Source organism: Gorilla gorilla, chromosome 9, assembly GCF_029281585.2.
Source record: "Gorilla gorilla gorilla isolate KB3781 chromosome 9, NHGRI_mGorGor1-v2.1_pri, whole genome shotgun sequence".
Classification (NCBI taxonomy): domain Eukaryota; kingdom Metazoa; phylum Chordata; class Mammalia; order Primates; family Hominidae; genus Gorilla; species Gorilla gorilla.
In genome coordinates, this window is record NC_073233.2 from 70,477,380 (window position 1) to 70,500,826 (window position 23,447).

The 23,447-nt window shown below is 49.0% G+C and overlaps 2 protein-coding genes across 8 annotated transcripts in view; both read right to left on the bottom strand.

The window, feature by feature from the left end:
- EEF1G (eukaryotic translation elongation factor 1 gamma) lies at window positions 1-14,511 on the bottom strand. The gene is made up of 10 exons (XM_004065409.5): window positions 14,264-14,511; window positions 13,020-13,178; window positions 12,277-12,340; window positions 11,979-12,121; window positions 11,409-11,552; window positions 7,816-7,945; window positions 7,219-7,423; window positions 680-852; window positions 467-591; window positions 1-237 (listed from the first exon to the last, which is right to left on the bottom strand). Exons 1-10 carry the CDS (start codon window positions 14,273-14,275, stop codon window positions 79-81), a joined length of 1,314 nt encoding a protein of 437 aa, XP_004065457.2. The 5' UTR covers window positions 14,276-14,511; the 3' UTR covers window positions 1-78.
- The window catches only part of TUT1 (terminal uridylyl transferase 1, U6 snRNA-specific), a 19,027-nt gene continuing 8,650 nt past the window's right edge, over window positions 13,071-23,447 (bottom strand). For 4 of the 7 annotated variants that reach the window (XM_004051357.5, XM_019035891.2, XM_063710659.1 and 1 more), the window contains exons 3-9: window positions 21,825-22,140; window positions 21,545-21,645; window positions 18,990-19,459; window positions 17,614-17,723; window positions 17,339-17,449; window positions 17,089-17,181; window positions 15,484-16,676 (exon numbers count right to left, since the gene is read on the bottom strand). In XM_004051357.5, coding sequence (XP_004051405.3) covers window positions 15,526-16,676; window positions 17,089-17,181; window positions 17,339-17,449; window positions 17,614-17,723; window positions 18,990-19,459; window positions 21,545-21,645; window positions 21,825-22,140 — 2,352 coding nt within the window. In that variant the 3' untranslated portion in view covers window positions 15,484-15,525. Of the gene's footprint in view, window positions 13,179-15,108; window positions 16,677-17,088; window positions 17,182-17,338; window positions 17,450-17,613; window positions 17,724-18,989; window positions 19,460-21,544; window positions 21,646-21,824; window positions 22,141-23,447 lie in introns of those variants that run through there. The other 3 variants (XM_031016476.3, XM_055354315.2, XM_031016477.3) reach the window with 3 other exon arrangements.

The window sequence follows — 23,447 nt, forward strand, 5'->3', positions numbered from 1 at the left end:
TTCAATGTTCAGTTTCCTTTAATGACCCCCATCTCCCTGAAGGGCAGGTGCAGGCAGCTAGGTGATGGCAAGAGATGTTCACTTGAAGATCTTGCCCTGATTGAAGGCTTTGCCCACATGCTGGAAGGCCCCCTCCCAGGAAAAGTACTCTCGAACCAGCGTCTGGGTCTCCTCGCTGCCAGGATCCAGTTTCCGCCATGTGTACGACTCGTAGTCCACCTGCCAATCTGGACTCAGCTGGGGATAAAAAGCCAGCATGTGGTCAAGTTATGAGACACCACCCCACACCTGTGTTACTTCCAGCTCAAACACATGTCATCAGACCCCAGGTCTCCTGTGAACATGAACTGCTCCTTCCTATAAGCATTCCTGAACCCTCCTCAACATCCATCAACTCAGAAATAAAACACTGCTTCTTATATCCCTGCCCCACCCTAAAGAGACTCCTCTCCTCCACCTTCCTCACCGGAAAGGCAAGCTCCTGGCCTCGGAAGACCCAGACTCCAGAAATGGAGCTGCTATTGTTGGTTCCAAAAAGGATGACACTGGCGAAGGCATTCTTCCTCAGCTTGTCCAGTCGCTGGAACATTCCTGAAGCGGCAAGGGAGAACATTCAGCCTTTGGAATCACAGCACTTGCTACACCTTGTTCTCCTTCCTTCTCAGACCCACTCTCTTACCAGTGATGAGATTGCAGCTCATGAAGGTCTGAGTGAGTTCTTCAGGGAAGCGATACTCTGAGTACCACAGGGACCAGCCGTCCTTATCAAAGTGCTCCCAGAAATATGGCAGTGCCACAGAGAGTGTGTCCTCATTGGAGTACTTGCGCTTAAATTCATCCAACACAAAGGTACTAAGAGGAAGAAAGCACGGGGGTCAATCAATAAGGAGGAAGGTTGCCAGGCTAAGAGAAGTGAAGGGTGCTTTCACTTAAAATTTACTAATATAAAGGAAATGGTCATTGCACTGGCAGATGTGTATGACCTTATGAGGGAAGTAAGCTCAAGGGGTTTGAACAGGGGCCTAGGACACTCCTCTGCATAAGTATGCAAGGCATGTGGAGGGTGGAACTCAAAGTGGGACTCTGAGACCTGCCCCAGGAAGGGCATGGCTAACTGCTGCCCCCAGGTGGAGACAGAGTGAGGACTTCTTTTTCCCTGTTCAGGCCCTCCCCATGCTGTTTTCCATGAACCACACTAAGTCACTGACTCACCCAAGTCTCTTCCCCCCCACCATACAGGCCTCTTCAGGTTACACAAGCTGTAACAGGAATGTAAGCAGTGAACATTCTCAAAGGGCCTCCACCCCAAATCTTACACCCATGTCCTTTAGTCCGTCTCTGCCTATAAACAAGCTTTAGTCTTTTCCAAGGTTTTCCGATGCTGGAAAGCCCTTAGGTTCAGGTTATCTTAAAAGCAATCTGGCATACTGAGCCAAGAATGCCAGCATCAATATAGCAGAGGTCACTCCCTCCACGGTTGGTGCTGTTTTCTTTCTTTCCAGTTATAAACATATACACTGGCCAGACGCGGTGGCTCACGCCTGTAGTCCCAGCACTTTGGGAGGCCAAGGCAGGTGGATCACCTCAGGTCAGGAGTTCAAGCCCAGCCTGACCAACAAGGTGAAACCCCGTTTCTACTAAAAATACAAAAATTAGCTGGGCGTGGTGGCAGGCTGAGACAGGAGAATAGCTTGAACCCAAGAGGCAGAGGTTGCAGTGAGCAGAGATCGCGCCACTGCACTCCAGCCTGGGCGATAGAGGAAGAGTCCTGTCTGGGGGGGAAAAAAAAGGCCAGGCAGGGTGGCTCACACCTGTAATCCCAACACTTTGGGAGGCCGAGGCGGGCGGATCACGAGGTCAAGACATCAAGACCATCCTGGCCAACATGGTGAAAACCTATCTCTACTAAAAAAAAAAAAAAAAAAAAAATTGGTGGCACACGCCTGTAGTCCCAGCTACTCGGGAGGCAGGGACAGGAGACTTGCTCGAACCCAGGAGACAGAGGCTGCAGTGAGCCGAAATTGCACTCCAGCCTGGCAACAGAGCAAGACTCTGTCTCAAAAAAAAAAAAAAAAAAAAAAAAAAAAACCAAAAACCAAAAAACACATATATGTGTGTGTGCATACATGTGTTAAATGCCTAACCTTGTTTTTACTCTAACTCGCTACTTTGAATCTTCCCTGTTTGTCTCTTTAACCACCTAGCCTTGCTTCTCATGTAAATAAGACTCTCTCTCTAGCTGGGAAAGCCGGACAAACTCCAATTGACCCCTTAATTTACAAGACACTAAGGGCTCCTCACCCAACCCCCTTCCACAAGGAGTTGACCTGTGTAAGCAGATCCTCAGCATTTCAAAGGAGCCCAATTAACTGATAAGGTACTGGCACAGACAATGTATGAAGTACCCAGGATTTTTCTCAAAGAGATAACAACATAAAGCCCTGAGTTCGTGTCCCACATAGCCCCTATATCTAATTATAATGAAGGATTTAGAGCCCTGCACCTGGTACGGCTGCTTTTTGTAACCATTTGTCTTTTAAATTGTTTATCTCTCTGTAACCATTTTGCTTCTTTTGATTCTTGCATGTTTTTACTTCTGTAAAATTATTGCATTTGAGTTCCCCTCCCCTTCCTAAACCAAGGTATAAAAGTTAATCAAGCCCCTTCCTCAGGGCCGAGAGAATTTTGAGCATTAGCCGTCTCTTGGTTGCCGGCTAATAAAGGACCCTTAATTTGTCTCAAACTGTGGCGTTTTCTCTAACTCGCTCAGGTACAACATGTGTGTGTACATATGTGTGTGTGTGCATATACATACACATATATATATATGCTGACTGAAGAAAATCACCTATAATGCCAACAGGATAATCTTTTTTTTGTTTTGTTTTGTTTTTTTGAGATGGAGTCTCGCCCTGTCACCCAGGCTGGAATGCAGTGGTGCGATCTCGGCTCACTGCAACCTCCACCTACCGGGTTCAAGCGATTCTCCTGCCTCAGCCTCCCAAGTAGTGGGATTACAGGCACGTGCCACTACGCCCAGCTAATTTTTGTATTTCTAGTAGAGACGGGGTTTCACTATGTTGGTCAGGCTGGTCTTGAACTCTTGATCTCGTGATCCGCCCGCCTCGGCCTCCCAAAGTGCTGGGATTACAGGCATGAGCCACCGCGCCCAGCCCAGGATAATCTTTTATGTATTTTCCTACAGCCTTTGATTTTTCAAAGATGTAGCCATGACATATGCAGTTTTGTGCTTATACTTTGTTGTTACTGGACATCCTATCCATGCTGTTAAGAATTCTTCCAGCCTGGGAAATACAGCGAGACACTGTCTCTACAAAACAATTTAAAAATTAGCTGGGAGCTGGGCACCATGGCTCACGCCTGTAATCCCAGCTACTCAGAAGGCTGAGGCAAGAGAATTGCTTGAGTCCGGGAGGCAGAGGTTGCAGTGAGCCGAGATCACACCACTGCACTCCAGCCTGGGAGAAGAGCAAGACCCTGTCAAAAAAACAAAACAATCCTTTTTTTTTTTTTTCCTTGAGACGGAGTCTAGCTCTGTTGCCCAGGCTGCAGTGCAGTGGCGCGATCTCGGCTCACTGCAAGCTCCGCCTCCTGGGTTCACGCCATTCTCCTGCCTCAGCCTCCTGAGTAGCTGGGACTACAGGCGCCCGCTACCGCCCCCGGCTAATTTTTTGTATTTTTTGTATTTTTAGTAGAGACGGTATTTTTACCGTGTTAGCCAGGATGGTTTCAATCTCCTGACCTCGTGATCCACCCGCCTCAGCCTCCCAAAGTGCTGGGATCACAGGCGTAAGCCACCACGCCCGGCCTAAAACAAAACAATTTTTTGCACTAGCAGTCCCAGCTACTCAAGAGGCTGAGGTAGAAGGACCACCTGAGATCAGGAGTTGGACACCGGACTAAGCAACATAGCAAGACCCTACCTCAAAAACAGAATTCTTTGCAAACATTTTAATGGCCAAACAATCTTCTAATGCAGGACTGTGCCATAAATCTACTAAACACTGAATATTAAACTGAATGTTTAGTTGGTTCTATTGTTCATAGCATAAATATTGCCATGAGTATTCCAATTTCACTCAATCCTTATAACCCATGAGTTACCAACTGTTACCCTGACCCTCCCCTATCTTTACAGATGAGACCAAGTAGAATGACCTGTCCAAGATTACACTGTAGCAAAGCAGAGGATCTGTCCTTTAACCCTAGGTCCCAGGTTCCCTTCCAAATGCATAAGAGACCTCATCTGAGGAGCCTTAAAACCTCAACCACACCAAAACTGGGGCTGGGAATTTTTTCACACCCTCCTGAACTGTTCAAGCTATTTGTTTTGAGACAGAGTCTTGCTCAGTCACCCAAGTACAGGGGCACGATCATGGCTCACTGCAGCCTCAACCTGCTGGACTCAAGTGACCCTCTCACCTCAGCCTGCCAAGGAGTGTGAGCCACCGCACTTGACCTAGCTGGGTCTTAAAAGAACTAGAATTAAAACCCGGACATTGATAGTCTTGGTCTTTTAGGACAGAACTTTTATGACATTAAAAATGTTGGGGGAGCCAGGGGCGGTGGCTCACGCCTGTAATCCCAGCATTTTGGGAGGCCAAGGCAGGCGGATTGCCTGAGGTCAGGAGTTTGAGACCAGCCTGACCAACATGGTGAAACCCCATCTCTACTAAAAATACAAAAATTAGCAGGGCATGGTGGCATGCACCTGCAATCCCAGCTACTCGGGAGGCTGAGGCAGGAGAATTGCTTCAACCCAGGAGGCGGAGACTGCAGTGAGCCGAGATCACACCACTGCACTTCAACCTGGGCAACAAAGTGAGACTCTGTCTCACCAAAAAAAAAAAAAAAAAAAAAAAAAAAAAAAAAGGCCGGGAGCAGTGGCTTGTATCTGTAATCCCAGCATTTTGGGAGGCGGAGGTGAAGGCGGGCGGATCACGAGGTCAGGAGTTCGAGACCAGCCTGCCCAGCATGGTGAAACCCTGTCTCTGCTAAAAATACAAAAAATTAGCCGGGCATGGTGGTGCGTGCCTGTAGTCCCAGCTACTCAAGAGGCTGAAGCAGGAGAACTGCTTGAACCCAGCAGGTGGAGGTTGCAGTGAGCCAAGATTGCACCACTACACCCCAGCCTGGGTGACAGAGCCAGACTCCATCTCAAAAAAAAAAAAAAAGGGGCCGGGCACGGTAGCTCACACCTGTAATCCCACCACTTTGAGAGGCTGAGGTGGGCGGATCACGAGGTCAAGAGATTGAGACCATCCTAGCTAACACGGTGAAACTCTGTCTCTACTAAAAATACAAGAAATTTGCCAGCCGTGGTGTCACGCGCCTGTCATTGTAGTCCCAGCTACTCGGGAGGCTGAGGCAGGAGAATCGCTTGAACTGGGGAGGCGGAGGTTGCAGTGAGCTGAAATTACACCACTGCACTCCAGCCTGGGTGACAGAGTGAGACTCCGTCTCCAAACAAACAAACCAAAAAAAACCAAAAAACACAACAAAAAGGAGCCAGGTACAGTGGCTGACACCTGTAATTCCAGCACTTTGAGAGGTCAAGGATCACTTGAGCCCAGGAGTTTGTGACCAGCCTGGGCAACATAGTGAGACCTAGTCTCTACAAATAATAAAAAATTAGCTGGGTGTGGTGGTGTGTGCCTTTGTCCCAGCTACTCCACAGGCTGAGGTGGGAGGATCGCTTGAATCCAGGAGGTCAAGACTGCAGTGAGCCATGATCACGCTACTGCACTCCAGACTGGACAACAAAGTAAAACCCTGTTTAAAAAAAAAAAAAACTTGGGGAAAGCATTTCTGGCAGCCCTGTAGGGCATCATGGTAACCCAATAAATAGACATTAATAAACATTCCCAAAACCATGTTAAGAAAATGTAAAGTTTATTAAATAAAGATTTTAAGTTTACTACTGCCTCATTTATTTCCTGCCCAGAGTACTGACCTACTATATGTGAAAATCTCTAGCTAATAATTAACAACGTCTGAGTTACAACACAATATGTAATTTGGGTTAATTATCATGACCTATTTACACACACCAAAAATCCTGCTCACTCTTGACCTGCACCTGTGCTAAATTCAAGGCAAATCACTAGTTCAAAACATACATCTTTAAAGAGCACCTGTGTCTGGATGGAGCCTTCCTGGTCTTGTACAAAGTACCCAGGAGTAAGAACTTTCAGCTATACCCCAAGTTGCTCCCATCTATTAGTGCAATGCTTGTAATTCACAATTCTATGCACAGCTACTGTGTCCCTACCAGTGGGTGCTCCTTTAGGCTGGTTCACCCTGTATCCAAGCCATTACAAGATGGGAGAGGGTGAAATGTAAACCCTAGCAGACCAAGCAGTGAAAAGATGAACAGCTTTGGAAATGACAGGGTGAGTGGGAGGAAAAAGTACAGAGAAAGAAGAGTTCCAAAGCAAAGTGATCACAGAATATATATTTCTCATACCGCTTGAACTCCCAATAAAATGACTTGGAGCAGTGATGGAAGAAAGACTCCATCCCAGAGAACTGGGCAAGCACTCAGCGTCCTACATTTTTCATGCCAAAAATCTCGCTTTTACTATATTATTTCTTCCAAGAAGCCCTACCTTTAACTGAAAAAAGGATACAGAGGACACCTACTTTCTTCTACTTAGGGACTTTACTCAGTTGTGGAACAATGAACTAGACAGACACTACTTAGCTATGTCTTCATCCTTTTTCTTAGTGAGCAATTTTTGTACAGTCTGATTCAGCAAAACAGAAAACAAAACAATTCAAAGGACCCTACTCTGGCATCCACTATCTCCACACAGCCGGGCGCGTGGCGCAACGCAAGGCTCTCTGCACTTTCTTCCTCCCCACGCCTCTCCTGTATTTGTTCTCAGAGCTCTCAAATGGTCAAATGAGCTTGCTCAAAACCAACTTACCACTATATCAAAATCTGTTCCTGTCTTTGTTGGAATAGGAGTTCAATCTTCCCCAGTACTGGCTGTACTTGAAACTTGCTCTCCACAATCAAAATTTGCCCAATTCCTGATGATCAGCCAGAAAGCTGCTTTATTTGCAACTAAAATATACCTTTAACTTTATATGGACAACCTAAAATTCTGGCTCTAGCTGTGTGTGAGGGGGGACATACAGAGATGAGAACAGGCCTTCTTTGGTCCCACACTCTCCACCCTCCAATATCCTTACCTCTTGGGCAGGTGAGCGAAGGGGTCCTTGGCCTTGGGCTCAGCAGCCAGCGCCTGCTCACATTCATCCAATTCCTCCTCAGGAGCAGGGGCAGCTGCCTTCTTCTCCTCCTTCCGCTCAGCCTGGGGCTTCTGCTTCTCTTCCCGTGAACCCTTCTCTTTCCGTGGTGTGTCCTTTTTAGGTTGGGTCTCTGCAAACTTTTTAGCTGGTGCAGAGGAAGGCAGGAAAGTGAACGAATGTTCTGCCTCTTTCCACACCCCTCCAAAACCACACAGAGCAAGCAGGGTAACAGAGGAAACTGACGAATGGGACAAGTAAGGAACTTAGGCCCCAGACTGCTCATCAGTTCACTGTATGTCCTCCAGCAACAACACACTCAGCAACAAATACTTTATATCGCAAATCTATATAGTAATACAAATTAGTCAGGGTATGAGTGTACATGAAACAAATTGCACATAATATTAGCTACCACATTGACACCCTACATTCTGCAGGTCCCCATAACCCAAAAGCAAGACAGGAAATCAAGGGGTTGATGCAGAGCAAACCAGACCCTGATCCTGGCCATATGCCTCCCGATCTCCTCAGACTCACCATCAAACTGGGCCATCTTCTCACACAGTTTCACTTCCCCCAAGACAGCCCGGAACTGGGGCTGGTTAATGCAGGTGAGGAACCAGCGGTTGGTATTGGGAAAGGCCTGGCGGAAAGAAGGCTCTAGAACCTGCCAGGACATAAGGGTGTAAACAAAGTCAGTGAAAAGGCCCTGAAGAGTTCTGTTCACAGCAAGAGTCCTTGTTCTACCTAAGTCCCAGTGCTCACCTTCTTTTCAAACCCTATAGACAATAGCTTCATACAACATCATCCTTCCCTGGATTACTTCCCATTTCTTCATTTTATTTTTTTATTTTTATTTTTTTTTGAGACAGAGTCTCACTCTATTGCTCAGGCTGGGGTGCAATGGCGTGATCTCAGCTCACTGCAGCCTCCATCTCCTGGGTTCAAGTGATTCTCGTGCCTCAGCCTCCCATGCCTTAGCCTTCTGAGTAGCTGGGACTACAGGTGCCTGCCACCACACCCAGCTAATTTTTGTACTTTTAGTAGAGATGGGGTTTCGCCCTGTTGGCCAGGCTGTTCTCGAACTCTGACCTCAAGTGATCCGCCCGCCTCGGCCTCCCAAACTGCTGGGATTACTGTAATCCCAGCAGTTTGGGAGGCCGAGGCGGGCGGATCACGAGGTCAGGAGATCGAGACCATCCTGGCTAACACGGTGAACCCCCATCTCTCCTAAAAATAAAAAAATTAGCTGGGCGTGATGGCGGGCAGCTGTAGTCCCAGCTACTCGGGACGCTGAGGCAGGAGAATGGCGTGAACCCGGGAGGCGGAGCTTGCAGTGAGCGGAGATCGCGGCACTGCATTCCAGTCTGGGTGACAGAGTGAGACTCTGTCTCAAAAAAAAAAAAAATTAGCTGGGGGTGGTGGCACGTGCCTGTAGTCCCAGCTACTCCAGAGGCTGAGGCAGGAGACTCACTTAAACCGAGGAGGTGGAGGTTGCAGTGAACCAAGATCACGCCACTGCACTCCAGCTTGGGTGACAGAGTGAGACTCCGTCTCATAAAAAAAAAAAAAAATTTTAATAGAGATGGGGGTCTCACTATGTTGCCCAGGCTTATCTTGAACTCGCATGCTCAAGCAATCCTCCTGCCCTGGCCTCCTAAAGTGCTGGGATTACCGGTGTGAGCCACCACACCTGGCCTCCATTTCTTTTTCTAACCTTTTTTTTCAGTGTAGTCCAGTTTAACGGATGGATGCTTGGGTCCATCCTCCATTTAAGAGTAGGAGTAATAATTGTCTTGCTCCTTTACAAAATTATTTCAGATCTACTGTTTCCAATCTTTTAAATTTCAAACGTCGGCCAGGAGTGGTGGCTCACGCCTATAATCTCAGCACTTTGGGAGGCCGAGGCGGGCAGATCACCTGAGCTCAGGAGTTCGAGACCAGCCTGGCAAACATGGTGAAACCCCGCCTCTCCTAAAAATACAAAAATCAGCCAGGCATGGTTGCACATGCCCGTAATCCCAGCTACTCAGGAGGCTGAGGCAAGAGAATCACTTGAACCCGGGAGGCAGAGGTTGCAGTGAGCCAAGATCGCGCCATTGCACTCCAGCCTGGGGGACAAGAGCGAGACTTCGTCTCAAAAAAAAAAAAAAAAAAAGATTGAGACCCACAGAGGGCTATCGAGGACTTTTTTGCCAAATAAAATCTAAACACTATAGGTATTTACTATCTATATTGGCCATACTATATACACACACACACACACCCCAGACACCCACCCATCCATCAAACTTCAGAAAGTAAAGAACATTCAAAGAAAATATTCAAACGCATTTAGAATAATGGACAGTCCTGGCTGGGTGTGGTGGCTCACGCCTGCAATCCCAGCACTTGGGAGGCCGAGGCGGGTGGATCACCTGAGGTCCTCAGGAGATCAAGACCAGTCTGACCAACATGGCAAAACCCCGTCTCTGCTAAAAATACAAAATTAGCCGGGTTTGGTGGCGCATGCCTGTAATCCCAGCTACTTGGGAGGCTGAGGCAGGAGAATCGCTTGAACCTGGGAGGTGGAGGTTGCAATGAGCCAAGATCGTGCCACTGCACTCCAGCCTGGGTGACAGAGCAAGACTCTGTCAAAAAAATAAATAAATAAATAAATAATGGACAGTCCTTCAAATTAAACTTAGTGTCTGGTGTATTAAGCACGGTCAAAGAAAAATAAGAATAAACAGCTTCAGGTAGAACTGTTGTCATTTTTTAGTTTGCAAAGCTTCAGGTAGAACTGTTGTCATTTTTTAGTTTGCAAAGACCAGAAGAGGAAAAAAAATCTTGTCATGGAAACAGAACACAGCAGTCAGAGGGCTGGTTCCACAGTACTTGGGTTCAAATTCTACTCTACCACTTAGTAGATTCACTCACTAAGATGATCCCCATGAGGCCCCTGGCACAGGGTCTGGCATGCAGTAAGTGTTTTTTCCTTTGCTATGATCACATTACTATTCTGGACCAGCATGAGTCCAAGAGCTTTTATTTGGAAACCAGTGACTTGTCATTCTTTTTTGACCCAATAACCTTGACAGTGATTATTACTACCCTGATTTTATAGATTGCAAAGAGTAAAAAACAGGACTAAAGGAATTCACCCGCATATAACCCCTTACCTACATTGGTAAACAATGAAGCCAAGGCTTGAACCTGTATCTGTCGCAAAAAGAGCTTAAAGAGCTTTTTTTTTTTTTTTTTTGAGATGGAGTCTCGCTCTTGTCCCCCAGGCTGGAGCGCAGTAGCTGGATCTTGGCTCACTGCTACCTCCACCTCCTGGGTTCAAGCCATTCTCCTGCCTCAGCCTCCCAAGTAGCTGGGATTACAGGCGCCTACCACCACGCCCGGCTAATTTTCGTATTTTTAATAGAGATGGGGTTTCGCCATGCTGGCCAGGATGGTATCGAACTCCTGACCTCAAGTGATCCACCCGCCTAGGCCTCCCAAAGTGCTGGGATTATAGGTGTTAGACACAGTGCCTGGCCTGCCTCCAAAAAGATCTTAATGCTGAAGCTACCATCATCACCTCTGTCTTCACAACTAAGAATAACCAATCTTCCCAGGAAATATGGCAACAAACTAAACATCTTAGCTGCCAAACAGAAACTAAAGGCAAGACATTACCCAGCTTCTTAAGAAAATGGAAAGCAAGTGATGGTACTCAGTCCTGGGATTCCTGGCTGTTTTTTGTTTGTTTTGACACGAAGTCTCACTCTCACCCAGGCTGGAGTGCAGTGGGGCGATCGCTGCTCACTGCAACCTCCACCTCCCAGATTCAAGTGATTCTTGTGCCTCAGCCTCCCAAGTAGCTGGGGCTATAGGTGTGCGCCACCACACCTGGCTAATTTTTTGTATTTTTAGTAGAGACAGGGTTTTACCATGTTGGCCAGGCTGGTCTCAAACTCCTGACCTCAGGTGATCTGCCTACCTCGGCCCCCCAGTGTGCTCAGATTACAGGCATGAGCCACTGCACCCACCTCTAGCTGTTTTCCAAGTCCTCAGCAGAATACAGGGTAACCTAGATACCTTGTCACTTTGTTTCTAATCCCCATCTACCCACTGCCAAATGGATTTTCCATAAACTTCACCTGCTTATAGAGCCACAACAGGGTGCAGACAACTGTGATGTCAGCCAATGTCACTCGTTCGCCCACCAGAAAAGTCCTCGTCTTCAAGTAAGCATCCAGCAGCCCCAGAATTCGCCTCACTTCCTCCTTTGCATTCTCAGTGGCCTAGTGATTCAACATGATAAAACTCATCAGTGGGTACCAATCCCTTTCCCTCACCTCCCCCATTAATAGAACTAAGAGGGCTAGTTCTTCTAGGTGAGCTCACCCTCACTCTCTTTCAATGGAGGCAGATCCTAGGGTCATTGTAAATGTATTACAAACAATGAACTTCAGAGGTCCTCTGGTCCAGCCACCCCCTTACCATTTGGTATAATCTCTTCACAGCAGCAATCCCTCTTCTGATCACTCATGACAGACACTTCCTCCATCAACTGCCCACTGCTTCAAACTCGTACCCTAGAGATTACATCTTCTCATTGCCTACATATCCTTGGCATCTTTTTTTCAACCTATTTTATTTCTTACTCCCAACACCCAGGAGCTGATGCCACCCCTGCCCCTGGCTTCTCTCAAAGTTCCAAGGCTCACCTGTTTGTTGTGGTGCATGATGCCCAAGGTGGGGAACACCCAGGTACTGGCTGGGGGCACTATATCAGAATCGGCAAAGCTCACCCACTGCACCACCTGGGCTGCTGCCTCTGGAGTACTTCCCCGCAGCTCCTCATTGCTCACTGCAGAGGCAGAACACAAAGGTCAGAACTCTGGGGGAATGCCAACACCAGTCCAGGTCCTGGAGAATTCCTTCATATCCACCCCCGCTCACGCTTATCCTCTCCTACACCCTCACCTCCAAATTCTCCCATTCCCATATACCCCTGCAAATTACCATAGTAGGCAATGGCGTTGCTCTCAAACACACAGAATCCATCATCACCCTCAAATGCTGGGACCTGGGGACAAAGCAGTGAAAAGATAAGGTAAAACACACAAAATTTCTTCCTAACCAATACCAGGAGCCAAACTGCTTTGAAAATACTTATATAAGGCTGACGATCCTCACTATCCAAACTCTTGATACTCAAGAACCATAAATAAATACTTCAAGAACTTGGCCTCCTTTGCAATCTGAATTCACAATGTTAACTAGGAAGCCCAATAGATTTGAATATTACAGGATATTTGTATGAAATCTCTGGATCAAGCAGAAGGCCAAAAGCAACTCCTGTATCAATGTCTGTATCAGTTAAAGTATTAGTGTGTGACCCAGACCCACACAGCACTTCATCTCCTCCATTCTTAGCATGTTTCTTCACCTATCTCTATAAACCCCTTGGGGTAAGAATCCTGCTCATAACAGATACCTGATACATTTGCACTGAAAATGCTTAGTCAAAACTCATTCTCTTTCCCACAAAGTAAACTCGTGAATTTTATAAAGTCACAGAATAGCTCTGTATTTTTTTTTCACAACTACATGTAAATCTATATTTATCTCAAAATAAAATCACCGAAATTGAAGAAAATAACATGGGAAGCTCCCTTTTAGAGATGGGGGCCATCTCCAGAGTGACAGAATCACAGGGCCTTGGTTTCTCAGAACCGAAGGATGCTCCCCATCTCCCAACTCACCTTGCCGGCAGGAAATTTGCGGAGAAATTCAGGGGTGCGGTTGGTTTGGCCAAAATGGAAGTGGGGTGGTGCGGAGAGCACGCGGACCTGAGCCCCGCTGTACTGAGCAGCGATGAGAGCCTTGAAGGCCCTCCAGTTTTCAGGATACGTGTACAGGGTCTATGGGAGAAAGAGAGGGGCAAAATTAATGAGTAGAAGGGTCCCAGTCCTTAATGCCACTCCCCAGGATGACTTCCTGAATAATCCCAATGTATTCAACTCACCCTTTTACTTCCTCTGGTGAACCAAGTCCTTTAGTACTTGTCATATGTAATCAGAATCCTCCGAAATACCAAGAACAGAACTACACACCAACTGCTAAATAAAGCTTGTTGACAGATTTGACCTTCCCTAAGGACACCTCTAGAAGTATTCTCTTCCCCTCAAATCTATCTCCAAGAAATCCAGAACTTCTAGCTCCATCAGACTCCATCTGCCTACAAACATACTCCCCTCCCTTCCCGGAGCCCTCATTTCATTCATTGATGGTTCCGAGCGCCTGCCTACTCTACTGCTCAGCTGCTCACCGCTTCAAAAGCATCGTCCTGTCTCTAAGGCACGCACGACGATCTAGAGATTTCTAGTTCCCCTCAGAATAGCCAGAGATAGGGGATGGCGTGCCGTCTTCTTAAATCAACTCCTCTCCCTCAAAAGCCTTTCTTTCCGTGTCGCGCATATCATCCCTCCGGTCCTGTCCCGCAGCGAGTTCCCCGGCGTTGCCTTCCCTATTAAGCCGGCCAGCGGAGTCCAATTGGTCTGACTTCACTGTCCGGAGAATCCTCTCGCTCCCAAACCTCCCTGAGAGACGACCTTTAACCGTGCCAGCCGGACCTGCCTACAAAGACCCTCCTCTTCAACCTGTCCCCAGTGTTACTCCACAAAACGGTCACAGAAGTTCATCAACCTGCCCAGATACCACGCCTCAAAGCGGCAACAGAGCCGAACCCCTTTCTCAGGCTTCGGACGGCCCAGACCCGGCATCTCTTTTCTCCTCTTCCCCAGACCCTTCCACCTCTGGCCTCCGAGAGCCCCAGCCTCAGTTCCCCTCCAGGCCCTAGGAACCCTACTCTCCAGCAGTACAGTCTGTAGACCCCCGAATCAGTTCCCCACTCAGCCTCAGAACTCCTCTGGCGCCGACTGGCCCCACTCGGGCAAAGGATGGCGGTGGATAGGATGACCCGAACCACCAGAGCCGGCAAACTTACCCCAGCCGCCATGGTGATTCCGCAAAGAAAGGGGGTGGGGTTCTCGGCGCTGCCGCAAAGTAAGCCGCCCGGGAGAGAAGGGAGGGGGAAAGAGGAGAGCCGTGGAGAAACAGCAGCCGGAAAGCGAGGACGAAACAGAAGACATACGTACGACAGTTCGGTATCCCGTGGCGCTGAATTGGAAAAAGAATTGGGTGGGTGGGGCCTGCTGGCCAGCGCGGAAAAAGCTCGGGCCTGCGCATTGGAGCTCTTGACTGGCCCGCCCCTCAGGTGCAAAGGGCCAATCGGAGTCTAGACGTGGAGGTAGACAGCGTGGAGGGCGGGGAAGTTGTGAGAACCCGCTGGAAAAGCCGCGAGTTCTTGGCTACGTGGCGCGGTTGTTGGCCCGGCGCGGCCAGTGCTACTGGGGCGTCCCCCTCTGGCCCGCCCAGGGACAAGTGACTTGATGGTAGATTTTGCCAAGCCCCTCACATGATTCTATGAAACGCATGGGAGCGAGGAACAGCTGCTGCGCGGAGGTGGCAGTGTGTGTGCTAAATCCCTTTAGTTCCTGCTCTGCTTTTCCTCCAGAAAGGAATGAGCGTCTAACAGGGGCCCCGGTCTGAACCCGCCTGCCAAAGTGAGGTTTGCTCACATCGAACCCCTGACAGCTCCAGGGTGCTGTTACTGCGAGCAGGGCACCGGCCCTCCGGCCCGAAGCAGGGCAGGGACATGAGGGAGAACGCGCCTTGTCCCTCCCATCTCCTCCGGACTCGGCCCCTGGAGGGGCTGACGCTGGAAGACCTGACATCGTCGCTTCTGATGTTCATGGCTTTTGACCCATGTTCAGGTTTGAAATCTCTTACCCAGTTTAAGAACGGGATGAACTCTCCTTGTTTAAAGGAGAGAATGAAGAACCCTGAACGCAAATCTCCGTCCTTGTGCGCATAAATCTGAGGCGACAGGAAGAATGTGGAGGCAAACCTGGCTCTTCTCAGTACTGCTGGAGCCACCCACCGCTCTGCCATTCAGGAACTCTGCGCGGGTGCCAGGTGCCACGCGCGGTGCTGCCCCCGCACTCCCCTCGAGCTGTGCGAACTGTAGGAAGGAGAAGCTGGTGGGGTGGAGAGCAACAGGGAGAGACCCATGTTCGGGGTCAGACGGGAGCAGCTGCATGAAGTTCTGGGGGAGGGGAAGGAGGATTATGACCAGATGGAAATGAAAGGAAACGGGAGACTGTATTAATAAACTAGCAGCTTTATTGCCCTTCAGGGGCCATGTCTTCACTTGAGATGTCGAATTGCTTGAGGGAGGAAAACCTGTAAGAAATGATGGAGATCAGGGAACAGGCCTTGGGGATCCTGGAGCGGGGTCACAGTGAGCATTCGGTCAGCCGGGGAGACAGACGCCACAAAGCTCAGCAGGGGCTCAGTTTCTGGCCTCTCTTCGCCACCACTCAGTCCTTTCAGCTCCTGGGTGACCTGAGCCTCAGTCGCCAGCCACCCTGCTCTTGTGCCAGCGCCACCTCCAGCTCCTTCCTTGGTTTGCTGCTGCAAGCGTCTACGGGCTCGCCGCCGCCCTTGCCACACTCGGTGCCACAAGGCACAGCGCCAGCTCGCTGAGAAGGGCAGGGATGCCCCCTTCCCTGCCTCACCCTGAGACCATTCTTGGGCTGCCTCATGTCCCTTGAGCCCCCGCTCTGCCAGGGCTGCGTGGCTGGGCTGCCCCTCTTCTCCAGGGGCTGCATGCTTTCCAGTGGTCAGGGGCAGGTCCCCTGGCTGCCCAGGGCTCTGCATGGCCCAGTCCTGCACCATCTCTCCAACCTCTATAACCATCTCTTCTACCCTGTCTTCCCCACCGTCCCCTGCACATCCCTGCTGCTCCTCTTTCCCCTCCTCACAGCAGTTTTTCTGTCCATCTACTTTGAGTCTTTTGCTTGTCCCTTCCTGAGAGGACTCCCCAGTTCCACCTCCTTCTGACCGCGTTCTCTTGGTTCCCTGTTCTATATGGCACCCCAGTGCTTCCCTGAATACCTGCACCAGGGCAGCAGTGAGCTGGGTGAAGGGTGCAAGGGGTAAAGGGATCGGCGTAGCAGAGAGCAGGGAGCTGGGGGAGCTGGGCTGCAGAAGGGGGAGCAGCCCCCAGTCCCGACCCCGGGAGGAACGGCGCTGGTACTGGAGGCTTCGGCAGTAATTGGCTGCTGCTCGGCAGCAGTTCTGTAGGCGCCCAGCCACCCGGCTGGTCACATTGGCTGCGACATTGTGACTCAGGTCAAAAGGGTCCTGCAGATTCAGGGGGCCAAGGCGCAGACCCTCCCAGAGATTAGAAGGCAGGCCCCCTGCCACAGGCAGTGCCTGACCCTCCCGCAGGGACAGCAGGGAGCCACGAAGATCCCAACAAGATACACAGGAGAAGAACTGGGCTAGCAGGGAACCTGGAGGAGGAGGAAGAGTGGGGAAAGGGGGGTCACTTAGAGGCCAGAACTGATATATGTCCTGCACCAGAGCCATTTCCTTAGCAGGACTTTTTCCCTTCCAAGGGGCTCAGCAGAGTCCCAGGAAGCTAGGCTTCTCTGATCCCTATAAACAAGAGGTCAAACCTCTCTCCCTGACCCCACATGATGTCCTTGCCCAGATGCTGCTGCTCCTTGCTAGCCAGTGTAACCTTGGGCAAGTCACTTAATTGCTCCCAAACATGGTTTCTTCATCTGTAAAATGGCAGTAATAATATTAGGTATCTCACAGGCTTTCTGTGAGAACCATGCCTAGCACACAGTTAGTGTGATATATGTTACCTACTGTTGATGAACATCATTACTAGTCCTCTACCAGGCTCCCCAAACTCACTGAGGGGCTCCACATTTGTGCTGGGCTCCAGTCTTGAGGCATCCCTGGGGAAACTGCAGTCCCAGCCATCGACTTCCACCTGTTCCCCCTCTCCTGTGAAAGTAAATAAGGTGAGAGTCAGTCTGGAAGCAGGGAGATTTAGGGTTGGGGTAGAGAGATCTCATTCACACAGCTGCTTTGTGTATCTAAGTGTGATGAAGAAGAGAGAGGAAACTAACAAGATGGAGAGGGTGGAGGCTAGGCCGAGTACCTGCTTTCTGGGTGAGCTGGGACACAGTGGGCAACACAGGAGGGTCCCTGGTCTGAAGAAAATAGATCACCAGCAAGGTCAGGGCGTAGTTACTGAGAAGGGGGCCACTCCCTGGGTAAATAAGCAATAATTCCGGTTAGATCAGAGGTGCTTCTAATCCCCTCACTGGCAGTTTTCTCAACCCCGGTGCCCATTCTGACCTCCCTTCTCTCCCTGAATCCCTGCCTTTGTCCTGAGACCAACTCAGCCCCAAGTCTGTCCTGATCCATTCTCACCTGACAGCCCCCGACCCTGAGCCCAGCAGCGGAGGGTGTACACGAGGGGCCGGACTCGACCATCCAGCTCAGAGCAGAGACTCAGGAAACGGGAGTTATGCAGGGCCAGCCTGGGACAAAGCAGGGACAAGGGTGTTAGGGCTTGGGGATGTCAGAACCCACCACCCCCAGCTTTCATTCCAGACTTGCATAACTGGGGCCAGCTGGAATAAGGCCAGAACAGTTTCCCCAAATGTTGCTCACTGATCTTGTGAGACAGTGTGCGAAAGGACAAAGGAGTTCGGGAAACACTTCATCCTGTACGCCCATCCTGGACATTCACAGCACATTATTATAAGACTGTTCATGAGCCATGGTCACACCACTGCACTCCAGCCTGGGTGACAGAGCAACATCCCATGTCAAAAAAAAAAAAAAAAAAAAAAAAAAAGACTGCCCAGAGCCTTTACTATGCAAAGAAACAAAGACAGGAAAAGAGAGAGGAAGGAAGGAAAGGAGAGAGGGCAAGGGGAGAAGGGAGGAAATGGAGAAACCTTTTTGCATCTAATTTTGAATTTCCCAAATTTATTCAACGCAGAGCTCTTTTCTACATCCCTTGAAAGTAGTATTCTAGGGCGCGGTGCCTCACGCCTGTAATCCCAGCACTTTGGGAGACCTGAGGTCAGGAGTTCGAGATCAGCCTGGGCAACACAGCGAAATCCCATCTCTACTAAAAATACAAAATTAGCCAGATGTGGTGGCACATGCCTGTAATCCCAGCTACTCGGGAGGCTGAGGCAGGAGAATTGCTTGAACCTGGGAGGCGGAGGATCCAGTGAGCTGAGATTGCACCATTGCACTCCAGCCTGGGCAACAAGAATAAATCTCCGTCTCACCAAAAAAAAAAAAAAAAAAAAGAAGAAAGTAGTATTCTAAGGAACACACTTTACAAACACTGAAATGGAAGCCAGGCAGGAGGAGATAAGGGACAGAAAGAGGGATGGTCCCAAACAAGGACAAACATGAGACTTGGCAGGTGCAGGAGTTTCCCAAGCCAGACTCTCCTGGCCCATCCCAGAATTCTCAGCTGGCCTGCCCCAAAGAAAGGTACGGTGCCTCACGCCTGTAGTCCCAGCACTTTGGGAGGCCGAGGCAGGTGATCACCTGAGGTCGGGAGTTCGAGACCAGCCTGACCAACATGGAGAAACCCCGTCTCTACTAAAAATACAAAATTAGCCAGGCGTGGTGGCGCATGCCTGTAATCCCAGCTACTTGGGAGGCTGAGGCAGGAGAATCACTTCAACCTGGGAGGCGGAGGTTGCGGAGAGCCAAGATGGCACCATTGTACTCCAGCCTGGGCAACTAGTGAAATGTCGTCTCAAAAAAAAGAAAGGTACCGGTTACTGAGGGAGACGTCACCGTGGAGACCTGAAGGCCGATGACAGAACTTGACCACAGGGCGCCGGGCAGAGGGCACAGTTTGGACTCGATACACCCCAGGGACACAGCCCCGGAGAATGGATCCCACCAGCTCCAGCATTGCTGCCCCCTCTGCTTTCTCCTCCTTTGGGGTCTCTGCTAGTTCCGGGGCCTTCCCCAGGTCCCCCTCTTCCCTGTCCTCTAGCAGTGGTGAAGCTGGAGGCAGAGACTGGGGAGAAGCAAGGGTCTCGGAGGCCAAGGCAGAGTCCGGAGTTTGGGGCGCCAGGGAGGAGGAAGGGGTTTCAAAGTCCAGGGCTTCAGAATCCTGGGGAGAAGCAGGAGGTTGTGAATCTGGAGGGGAAGCTGGGGTGCAGGCCAGGGCTTGAGGGTCCAGTGGGGAAGCCAGGGCCGAGTCCAGCGATGGAGATTCTGGAGCCTTTGGGACTGGCTGTGGACAGAAATGAACTGAGTGAAATGTTTCTGCTGTCCCCTAAGCAGGGATCTCTCAAGATAATATTACTTCCAGCTTATTCAGCTCTATTCTAAGGTCTTTATACATATTAACTCATTTAATCTTCACAGGAACTCTTTTTTTTTTTTAAAGATAACCTTTTAATTCTATAAAATAAAAGGTCTACCTCTGCAAAAAATGTCATTGTCGTGAAAGACAAGAACAGAGGAACTATTACAGACTAAAGAGAAACTGTAACAGTCCATTGACAGGACAGCTGACCAAATTAGAGTATGGACTGTAAAGTCTGTAAAGGTTTACATTTGTGTCAATGTAACATTTCCTCAACTTGATAATGGTACTGTGGTTATACACTAGAATACCTTTACACTAGAATACCTTTGTTCTTGCATAACACACATTGAAGTATTGAGGGGTAAAGGAATGTGATACATGCAACCTTCTCTCAGATGATTCAGAAAATATAAATAGAGAGTGTGTGTGTGTAGAGAAAGATAAAAAGAATGATAAAACATTTTAAAACTCCTGTTGCAGGGGCAGCAGGCATATAGAAACTACTTTCTGCTCACTTTTGCTGTGAATCTAACACTGCTCTAAAAAATAAAGTTTTTTGTTTTTTTTTTTTTTTTGAGATGGAGTCTCAATCTGTCATCCAGGCTGGAGTGCAGTGGCGCGATCTCGGCTCACTGCAACCTCCGCCTCCTGGGTTCAAACTGTCTCTCCTGCCTCAGCTTCCTGAGTAGCTGGGATTACAGGTGCGTGCCACCATACCCGGCTGATTTTTGTATTTTTAGTAGAGACAGCATTTCCCCATGTTGGCCAGGCTGGTCTCAAACTCCTGACCTCAGGTGATCCACCTGCCTTGGCCTCCCAAAGTGCTAGCATTACACAGGCGTGAACCACAGTGCCCGGCCAAGTCTATTTTTTGAAAATAATAATAGGCTGGGCATGGGGGCTTATACCTGTAATCCCAACAATTTGGGAGAATGAGGCAGGAGGATTCCTTGAGCCCAGGAGTTCGAGACCAGCCTGGGAAACATAGTGAGACCCTATTTCTAAGTAATAATAATAATCCTTTCCTAAACAGAATCTGTACATTAGATGTTAGAAAATACAGGTAAGTGACCGGGCATGGTAGCTCATTCCTGTAATCCCAGCACTTTGGGAGGCCAAGGTGGGTGGATCACTTGAGGCCAGGAGTCCAAGACCAGTCTGGCCTACATGAAGAAATCCCATCTCTACTAAAAATACAAAAAATTAGCCAGGCATGGTGGCGTGTGCCTGTATTCCGAGCTACTTGGGAGGCTGAGGCACGAGAATCACTTGAACCCAGGAGGTGGAGGTTGCAGTGAGCCGAGATCACAGCACTGTATTCCATTTTGGGTGACAGAGTTAGACTGTCTCTCAAAAAAAAAAAAAAAAAGAAAATACACATAAGCAAAACTAAAAGGACCTTATTGTATATTTTTAAATATATTTTTTCCAAAATAAGATCATATTGCACACACCATTTTGAAATTTTTTTTTGTTATGACTGCCAGGTATACATGTCAATTCTTTTTTTTTTTTTTTTTTTTTTTGAGGAGTCTCCCTATGTCACCCAGGCTGGAGTGCAGTGGTGCAATCTCGGCTCACTGCAACCTCTGCCTCCCGGGTTCAAGTGATTCTCCTGCCTCAGCCTCCCACGTAGCTGGGACTACAGGTATACACCACCACACCCAGCTAATTTTTGTATTTTTTTTAGTAGAGATGGGGGTTTCACTATATGTTGGCCAGGCTGGTCTTGAACTCCTGACCTCAGGTGATCCACCCACCTCAGCCTCCCAAAGTGCTGGGATTACAGGCGCGAGCCACTGCGCCTGGCCCTGTCAGTTCATTTTCATCCTATCTAATACTCATCCATATTCACATCCCTCCAACTACAATAAACTCTTTCAGGTAGGTCCTATTATCTGCATTGTAGATGAGGAACTAAGACATGGAGAGCTAAAGGACTTGCCCACAGTCACATGGCCATTCTCATGGACTTTTCCCAGCTGCCTCACTGGGACACTCACTCACCTGGAGCTCTTCCAAGTCACCCAGATCCAAGAAGAGGTCAAGATCACAGCCATGGACATCGAAGCTATTTATGGAAGAGCCAAAAGGGTGGACCACACAGCCTGGGTGCCGAGCAGAGAAGAAAGGTCAAGAGAAGTTAGGGAGGAGCAGGGGGAAGAACAAAACAGAGCACAAAGATGGAAGAGCAACCAAACACCTCTAGCAGAGGAAGGACTGGGGATACAGACACAGCAGAGCAAAGGCCAGGGAGGGCTCAGACATAGTAGGGGAGGTAACTTACCAGGGAAGAACTCTGTGAAGACCTCCTGCATCAGGGCCACCACTAGGCTGCGAAGCTGCCGCTCAGCCTCGGACAATTCCCTCAGCCCCACAAGCTTTATCATTTGTGCCCCCACGTCTGCAGCCTCAGCTAGTGCTTTGGCCAGCTGGTGACTGTCGGGGGCTGCTCCTTTGGGGGATTTGGAGGCCGGGCTCTGGAACTCCTTCTGCTCCCGTGGGCGGACACGCAGGCGATGTCCTCCCAGGCTATGCTGGGACTGTGACAAGACAGCCTCTCGAGCACCCACATCCCCCATCTCCACAATGGCAAACACTCCCTGGTAAACAACAGGGGCAGAGATGATGATTTTGGAACCAAGAATCTAAGCACGTGATCTACAGTGGATGAGAATATTTGAAATGGAGACTATCCCATAAATTGAGAATATTTGCTTGCTGTTTTCATAATAACAGGGGACATATCTAGAAAAGCAATTTTCAGCCAGGTGCAGTGACTCATGCCTGTCATCCCAGCACTTTGGGAGGCTGAGGCAGGAGAACTGCTTGAGCCCAGGAGTTGGAGACCAACCAGGGCAACATAGTGAGATCCCATCTCTACAAACAATTTTTTTTTTTTTTCGAGATGGAGTCTTACTCTGTCACCCAGGCTGGAGTGCAGCGGGGTGATCTCGGCTCACTGCAATCTCTGCCTCCCAGGTTCCAGCGATTCTCCTGCCTCAGCCTCCCGAGTAGCTGGGATTACAGGCACATGCCACCATGCCCAGCTAATTTTTGTATTTTCAGTAAAAATGGGGTTTCACCATGTTGGCCAGGCTGGTCTCTAATTCCTAAACTCCTAAACTCGGCCTCCCAAAGTGCTGGGATTGCAGGTGTGAGCCACTGCACCTGGCCAGTACAATTTTTTTAAATTAGCCAGGTAATCCCAGCTACTGGAGAGGAAGAGATGGGAGGATTGCTTGAGCCCGGGGGCTGAGATTGCAATGAGCCAAGATTGCACCACTGCACTCCAGTCTGGGTGACACAGCCACACCCTGTCTCAAAAAAAAAAAAAAAGAAAAAGAAAAAGAAAATTAGCCAGGCATGGCAGCACACACCTGTAGTTCCAGCTACTTGGGAGGCTATGGTAAGAGCATCACTTGGGCCCAGGATGTTGAGGCTGCAGTGAGCTGTGATTGTGATTGCACCACTACACACCAGCCTGAGAGAGAGCGAGACCCTGTCTCAAAAAAAAGTAGAAAAACAATTCTTTCCCTCACTCCTATTCCACACATTTTACTCTCACCCCAGTCTGCCTCTAAAAACCTCATTTTATCTATATTATTTGTCCCCTACTCTTCCCAATGATGTGATTACACTATGACCCACCCTATAACTTTTCCTGATATAATTAGAATTTTTTTAAACATTTATTAAGGATCCATGTAACAGAATGAGTCCACTTTAAAAATCTTTTAAAAAATCAATTCATGCAGCTGGGTGCAGTGGCTCACGCCTGTAATCCCAGCACTTTAGGAGGCCGAGGTGGGTGTATCACAAGGTCAGGAGATAGAGACCATCCTGGCTAACATGGTGAAACCCCGTCTCTATTAAAAGTACAAAAAATTAGCCAGGCGTGGTGGTGGGC

What these genes read in the sequence shown, in the direction of transcription:
- EEF1G (XM_004065409.5), bottom strand. An exon ending in GAAGATGGCCCAGTTTGATG is followed by an intron (nt 7,424 to 7,815) that starts GTGAGTCTGAGG and finishes CCTCTGCACCAG; the next exon opens with CTAAAAAGTTTGCAGAGACC. An exon ending in GCCAGGAGCTTGCCTTTCCG is followed by an intron (nt 238 to 466) that starts GTGAGGAAGGTG and finishes TTTTATCCCCAG; the next exon opens with CTGAGTCCAGATTGGCAGGT.